Source organism: Chlamydotis macqueenii, chromosome Z (genome assembly GCF_036417535.1).
Source record: "Chlamydotis macqueenii isolate bChlMac1 chromosome Z, bChlMac1.mat, whole genome shotgun sequence".
NCBI classification, from domain to species: domain Eukaryota; kingdom Metazoa; phylum Chordata; class Aves; order Otidiformes; family Otididae; genus Chlamydotis; species Chlamydotis macqueenii.
Genome location: NC_141593.1, coordinates 1461388 through 1469177, shown reverse-complemented (window position 1 = coordinate 1469177; position 7790 = coordinate 1461388). Strand labels below are relative to the sequence as shown.

The 7790-nt window shown below is 46.1% G+C and overlaps 1 protein-coding gene across 5 annotated transcripts in view; it reads right to left on the bottom strand.

The window, feature by feature from the left end:
• Positions 1–5381: 5381 nt before the first annotated feature.
• The window catches only part of DYM (dymeclin), a 211006-nt gene continuing 208597 nt past the window's right edge, over positions 5382–7790 (bottom strand). For all 5 annotated transcript variants that reach the window (XM_086770006.1, XM_086770005.1, XM_086770007.1 and 2 more), the window contains one exon: positions 5382–6480. In XM_086770006.1, the coding sequence (XP_086626132.1) occupies positions 6331–6480 (150 nt within the window). In that variant the 3' untranslated portion in view covers positions 5382–6330. The remainder of the gene's footprint in view (positions 6481–7790) is intronic.

Below are 7790 nucleotides of genomic sequence, written 5' to 3'. Positions count from 1 at the left end.
GCACTGCGGACTGGGATGCAGGAGCTGCGCTGGGAGAAGGGATGGACCCTGACAACAGGTTCAGGGACAAAAATAGAAGCAGCAGGGCAAGGACAGCTGTTCCTAGTTTAAATTGCTAGTTTTTATAAGTTGTTTTGCTCTTTGAAAAGCCTTTGTTCCATAAATAGGAGCAGGAGCCAGGATAGCATCATCGGGGACGTCACTGAGTTTGTCACCGCTCTGTAGCTCCTGTTCGGACACTGGAAGACCTCCAAATTTTCCGCCAGTGCCATCAGATTGAGGGTTTCCAGCAGCACAAAGTGACTATGTGGAAGACCGCAGCCTGCCAAGACAGCTGGCAAAAACTTTATGCACAGGTGAACATTTCATCACGTCTGCCAAGACATATTCATTCGGGATTAATTTTGAGACAGTTTTTAAAGTGATGATGAAGGATTACGCCATGGACTTCAGCAGCATTAAAAAAAACCCCCACCTCTCTCTTCTTTAAATCTCTCATTCAGGTTGTCCCAGTTTGGCAGCTCAGCGGTGTGTCTGATTTGTGATTTGGAGGGATTCACCGATCGTGACGTTTTCACTTATCTGAGTACACGGAAGTGCGGGCACCATCCGTGGGTGGGAGCAGCGCCTTCAATATTAAACATGGCTACTGGAAGTAATTAATTTCCAAGATGGCAATACAACCCTAACATGTGAAAAGCATCCAGCCAGCAATGACCTGGCATCTACGGTTAAATACTTACAAGTTTTTCGTGCTGTAACCTCAGCTGGAGCCTCGTAGCTCAGGGTTAACTACTCTCGAAGAGCCAAGTATTTACAGTGCTGTTACTCCAGAGCCGTCGGGGTCTTTCCAGTGAAAGGATGTCAAAATCTGTCCTCAGGGACGTGCGAAGCAGGGATATCACTCAAGTGCTGGTGGTTTTGAGAGCCCAGCTCGTGCAATCATGAAGACATTTCCACGATTACCTCCCATCGCTGCCTCCGCAGCCTGTAGCACCTCCCTGCCCTGCTGCTAAGGAGTCGTCGCACCCAAAGTCACAGCAGGAAGCAGAGCTCTGCCCTCCCGGTCAACCGGGGTTGGAAGAGTTGCCCTTTTGTCTTTGAAATCGCATTATCTTCCGATAACAGAACTGTTATCAGCGTAATGAATGACGTAATTTTGATGTCTCACGCAGCAAGAGGATCGCTCCGGAGCTCTTGGCAGCGTCTGGGTGATGCCACATCAGCCTGGGGACGTCTTGTCAACAGGCTCCTTTCCCGAAAGGGAAAAAAAAAAAAAAAAAAAAAAAAAAGGCAAACTCCCTGCTTTCATGATCCTTTCCCTGAGCCCATCCACACGCTGCTGCCCTCAGAGCACTGCTGCTGAATCTGAACGTCATGAATGAACTGTGCAAAGGCACCACGAACGAATAATTCTTAGAATTAAAAGTCAGTCTTCTAACCACGCCCCAAATAATTGCCAACCCCATCCAGAATAACCCAAGACAACCAACCTTGTGACAGCCAGGACATCCTTCCCTGTGGAATTTGGCCTCAAGGGACATTTGCACCATACCGAGGGCTCAGAGCCACCACGGCTTCTGCTAGAAGAGGTCCAGGAGCTGATGCTTCATCATCCAGATGCTCAGGCTGCCCTGAGCAGATTTGCTGCGAAAAGCTCTTCGGCAGTACACCCAACTGCCTGCCCCCAACCAGCTCGTAATGGTCAAAATGGAGCAGTGTGGATGGATCCTGCAGATGGATCACTGGCACAAAGAGGTGGTGGATGGCCAGAACCTGGGCAGGCCAGGTTGGCCGGGGCTGTGAGCAGCCTGATCTGGTTGGAGATGTCCCTGCTCCTGGCAGGGGGGTTGGACTGGATGGCCTTTAAAGGTCCCTTCCAACCCAAACCATTCTGTGATGGATCTAGAGGCCGTCTCCGGTGGAGCCGAGAAGAACATTGCTCCTGTCTAACCAGCTCACTGACTGCAGCTTGCCAAGGGAGCGGAGAGATATCTTCCTCCCCTTTCAATGACAAGCGACATTTGACTGCTAGAAATGTTAAAAATGATTTGGTCTGTGTCATGCTGCTGAAGACAAGTTCACAGATTATCTGTTGTGTAACTAAAGGGAAAAGGGCCCTCCTGGAGCCTTTTGGGTGCGGGTATGTGCCTGACACAGAATTTAACCCAACAACATTGGCTGGAGAAACCTGAAAGGTAAAAACCCTCATGTGACTTGCAGTACAAGCACAAGCAAACTGAGGATTAGTGTCCTGATCCAGATCTTAGCACCCCGCTCTGGGCTGGGCGAGGAGCGGGAGAGACCACTACTATGAACACAACGTACCGAGTAAACACTTCCTTCCTCCGAATCTGGCCACTCTGTCGAGGATGGTTGTGTCTCGCTCTCAGACACGCAGATGTTACATTAACCACTGCGATGGAAATTTAAGTAGAGTTTACTAAAATAATAAATAATAATTATTATAATAATAACCCCCCCCAAATGAAATTAGCAACAAACCAAACACAGAAGCAGCCAGGACCCTGAAATTTGCAGTATTATGCGTGTCAATGGTACAATTTTTTAAAGCTGGCCAACACCCTGCTAATGGGTGAAGAGGGGAAAGGATTTGCAGGGGTCAGGCGATTATAGAAGTGCAATGGTGAAGAAAACCCCTGCTCTTCAGGCAGAGAAGTCAAGGTTTTCACAGCCCAAGCCCAATCAATGAGGACAGAGCCTGGGGTTGACTAACTGTAAGATGGCATTTGACCTTTAGTTGGTTGAATTAGACAACGGATGCAAGAATAGAACTGAGCCGCTCAGTAGAGGAGGTTGTAGAAGAAGCTTTAGAGTTTCCAGAGAAGCGAGGGGGGTTGTTTGCTTCCTCGTTTCCTGTTTAACTGGTAGATCAACAATCTAGCAGGCATGCAGAAAACAGATTGGATTTTTTTTCCTGTAACTTACCTAACACTCTCTGGTTTTAGGCTAGCAGGGTCAAGATATGCCAGGAAATCTGGAAGGTTTTTGGACTGCTTTTGCCGAAGTTGATGATGCCTGACTCGTTTGTAGGGCAGCAGGGAAAAGGAGTTGTAGCTTCCAACTCAACACCTTGTTTTCATGGGGACACCGGAGTTTCTCTCAACTAAGTGAAGAAGGATGACTTCTTCCTCATCAGGCACAAGTGCATCAGGCTTCACGTGCACAACCTCCGCTTCACTAAGAACCTACACCGCAACTCGGTTTCCTGCCTGTTCTCCCAAAAGCTTGGTCTTCTGGAAGAGGTGGTCTTCCAAGTGAGGACAGAGCAGATCTCCCTTCTCTTCCCCAACCCAGAGGCAAAGGATTTCCCTCTCTAATGCTACTCAAGTAGCCTAAGCAGACGGTGTCACTGGTGATCAGAGCAGGAATATAGGCATGTTAAGGCTAAGATCCTGGTGCAACACCCAACCCACTCCCTAAAAACCAGGGAGACACCATCTGCCAACATGGCCTGGTCAGAAAAACAGGAAAAAGCAACTGAGGGTGCAGCAACCACATCACATCTGGGCTGAAGGGGACAGTCCTGTCCCCCTCCGCTCCCACCTAAAACTGCATTTTCCCAGTACCGCCATCACCTGCTCCTGCAACCATACAAGTTGAGTTGGCAAGAGCCCTCTCTTAGGTGGGATTCAGCACGCCACATCCCTTTTCTCACCAAGCCCAGATTTAAACAACCATCTACCTACTACAACAAATAAAATAATGTTATTTTTATTGCACGTCACGGAGAACATTATAAAACCTCATGCACGTTAGGTCTGATGACCCCACCAAAACCCGCTGGCCAAATGTCACCACACAGCAGCCATCATGTAAAACAAAGACAACTACAGCCTGTGTTTACTGTTTTAATTTTTTTTTATTATGCATAATAAATCTTCCACACAAAGTAATGAAAAGGATCCCCAAAGTGATACTTTACAGATCAGAAGGAAAACAGAGTATTTGTGACCATGCCAGACTGCAGACTTCAGGCCGCTGCCAGTCCCACATAACCCTCAAACTCTTGGAAGAGCCAATGGGGCTAACATGGATTTCAGCATAAATCTTGGTCTGGCTCTGCTGTTTCAGCTTTGGATTGTAAATCCAGCTGTCCAAAACCAGCTGGGCCCTGGGAGCATTGCATATTAATTAAACGCACAAGGAAATTACGCGATTGGAACAAACTTGTTCCTTCTGTACTTTAATTCAATGTCAACACAACAAGAGGACAGCGAGAAATAATTTACTGGGCGACTTCTACATTGATGCAGCAACTGGTTTGACCTATTCTATCAGATTGCTGCTGTATGTACCCTTCTCTTTCCAGAAAAGCCCTTTCAGAGGAAAATCAGGTTCTCTCCAGTTTGACACTGGGCTGATCAGCATCTGCTCTGGCTGAGCCCTCTTGCATGAAGTGCTCCACTTCTGCTGCAGGGTGGAGGGTGCTCACCTCAGTGCAGGTTCAAGTACTCAAGGGTGGTTAAGAGAGATGAAAACTCAGCCATCCCAGTAGCTTCAGAATCCCCAATTTAAAAGTGCATCTTCAGACTGACCTTTCCAAAGGCTGGGCAGCTCTGCTGACTCACAAACACTCTGAGTCTTTTAATAAAGACAAAATTACAAATCACTACAATAACCAAGAAGAGTCATTCCCCTTTGTCATCTGCTCAAAGACAAAAAAAAACCCAACAAAACAATGATCCCCAAAACACCATAAGCTTAGGTGCAGCTCAGTCATAGTTTATTAACTTCTCATATTTTCCTAAGAAAAAAAAATGCATCTCTGGTCTCACTATTGCCCTTTCTCAAAAGCTTCTACCATTTTCAGTCCTAAATGCTACTGGTAGCTATATTGAAATAAATTGTGAAAGCTTTTTTTTTTTTTTTTTTTTTAAAGCCAACATTTCCATTTGTGCAGGACTCACATGGAATTCCACCTCTAAACAAGCAGATAAAAGGAAAGTACAAATCTAGAGCATCTTTCCGGGAGGGGGGGGAAGGGTGCAAGCCACTCGAAGGACAAACGCACCCTGTTCTTGAGGTCAAGAGAACATGCTGGAGCAGGCAGTGAATACAGAGGGTTGCCATGTATGTTTAGGAGATAATTCTTTGATATTTACGTTTTGGCATGCAATGCAGTGGTGACAGTCCTCCACACAGCAGCACGTGGGACGAGAGTGTGTGCACGCATGTGCAACAGGCACTGTCAGGAGCCTCTCCAGAGAAGGAATGATCCCCATTTTGAAAAAGGAGATGCTCTTTCACAATCAAGTCAAGCCATTTCTTTCGTTCTTCCAACTGCAGAAACAGGTATATCAGGAAAGAACACTTTAAAACAACAACAAAAAAAGAGAAGTATTCTACATTCAGATAAATTTATACTTCTGCCGTAAAATCTTTAATGACAAACGGGATTTTCAACACAGAACTTTGCCAAGGATCCCCACGACACACTGTCACCATTACACACAGTTTTACAGGACACTGGACTATTTTACAGTCTTATAACTATTTTCTTTGGAGATTTTTTTTCTCCCTCCACACTTTTAATTTCCAGGAGCAACTTTTGCACAGAAGCATGGTAAAACAACCCTTAATGGACCTGACTCTGAAAGCTGGTGTTTCTAGCCCTCTGTAGAGTATTTGCCAGTCAGACAAAGACTTGCTATTGAAAATCCTCCCACAAACGTTCTGGTATCTAAATCAAGTGTTTTGAATCTGGCTGGGAGCTGGTCTGATTAATATGCTGCTTGCTTAGTTCACTCGGATGACAGCGCAGACGCCAATTTAACGACTGCAGGCTTGGCAGTGCCACCGAATTCAAGGGCTGTGAGTGAAAGCAGGGGATTAGGTAACGAGCAACCCACGGCAGAATCCAACAGACCATAGAAAGCTTGACCCAACGAAGCCGCCTCCCTTGAAAGAAACAAAAATATAAATGCTGCTTCCAAATCAAAGTCTGCAATCGCCTTCCTCATTTACCCTGTTAAGCTAAAAGAACAATCAGGTTTGTGGTTGGTAGTAACATCATTCCCCATGTGTAAGGCCTCATTTTCATCAAACAAGCTCTAGGTTATAGGATTATAAATACAAGGTTGCCTACAAGCCATCAGTTCCTCATACCACAGTCTGTTGCCAGCGTGTCGGTAGCAATCTGCTTCCAAAACATCGACGTTGGACTGTACGCTAGTGGCCAGCTTCATTCTCCATAAGCTTTGGGGTCAAGAGGGTGCACGCTGGAAGGGGTCACATATTAACACACGGTGCCAGGTTTCATTTTCTGTAAGAAGATGGAGTTGAGTTGGCTTGGCTGGGGCATCTCCTTCAGCCGGAATCCATAGTGAAGAGCTGGATGTCATGCGGGTTCCAGTACAGAGCCACAGCGGAGTTGTAGACCAAGGACCAAACGTAAGGGATGAAGAACTCCTCAGGCTGCTCCTCCTCCACGTACTTGAACTTCAGCTCGGGGAACTTCTGCAACAAGAAACCAAAGTCTGATGAGGGAAGGTTTGCATGTCTGTTTGCAAACACACAGCCCATGTAAACACTGAAGAAAGAGATCTGATGAAAAAAACAATGGAAGGAACTGAAGGAAAATATTTACGGGATAAAGAGATCATTTGTAATTTCTTCTGTGAACTGAATGCTACCTTGGCAAATTGTAGTCAATCGTTCTATCGTTGGTCACACTCAATTTGCCTGTTAACAAAGACTAAACATGTGAATCCCGTACATAACACAAAGGTCTTAAGGAAAACTGTCATTTTTAGCAGCCCCACAAAAGCCTTCTTACTTGCGTATGTACAGACCTGTTTATTGCTGTTTTCCCTAAAAAGCACTTTGCTATTAATAGTACTTAGCTCCTTAGCAGGAGAATCCTTTGGAAAGGTCATAAGAACAAACAGTTTACGATACATAGGCCAAGTTGGATGGAGTTTTGAGCAACCTGGTCTGGTGGAAGGTGTCCCTGCAAGGGCAGGAGGGTTGGAACCAGATGATCTTTAAGGTCCTGCCCAATCCTGTGATTCTACGTTTTCAGGAATCCAGTGTTACGGCAAATTGATTTTTTTTCTCTCTGATTCTCAAAGAATTTATGTAAGTACAAGTTTTCAGGAGAAAAAGGCTCTTCCTCCAGGAAACGCAGTGGGAAGCCTGGCTCCATGGGTGGGTTGCTGGAAGCTGCTTTCAGTTTTGCTACAGGTTCCTCTGTACTTTTGGGTAGGTCATTACATCCTTGAATGCCTCGGCTTTGCCATTCTTCAGGAGCAGACAGAATGACTCTAAATGGCATCACTGTGGCAATTAGCCCTGCAACCTCCTCAACCACAACGTGTCACGCGTCTATCCCACTTCAGCCCCTGAGGCTGTAACCGCAGGACCTGTGTCCACAGACCTTACTGCCCATCCTCACCCTCCTGGAAATTACAGGCTAGACAATACCATTTCCACAAAAGCCCTGTTTTCAGTAGCAGCTTTAAGCAAAGCACTTCCAGAATTAACACACATCAGACTTGCTAGCCGAGCCCATCCCAGCTGGATAGAGACGCTGCACCCTCAATTTTCCAGTTTTCTCTCTTTTCTTCCCTCCTGAAGCAACGCGTGCACTGCAAAGCCACTGTGTCCGCTCTCAGTAGAAGTGTGTTTTGGGGAAGAGCTGAGCCTACTTTTGTGCTCTTCAATCATTTTATGTGCTTCTCAATGTTGCCTGTGTGAAGAGCTTGGCAGACTCTCAGACAAAAGCCGCATTACAAGGATCACCGGGGTAAGATAAAACATGACCCATT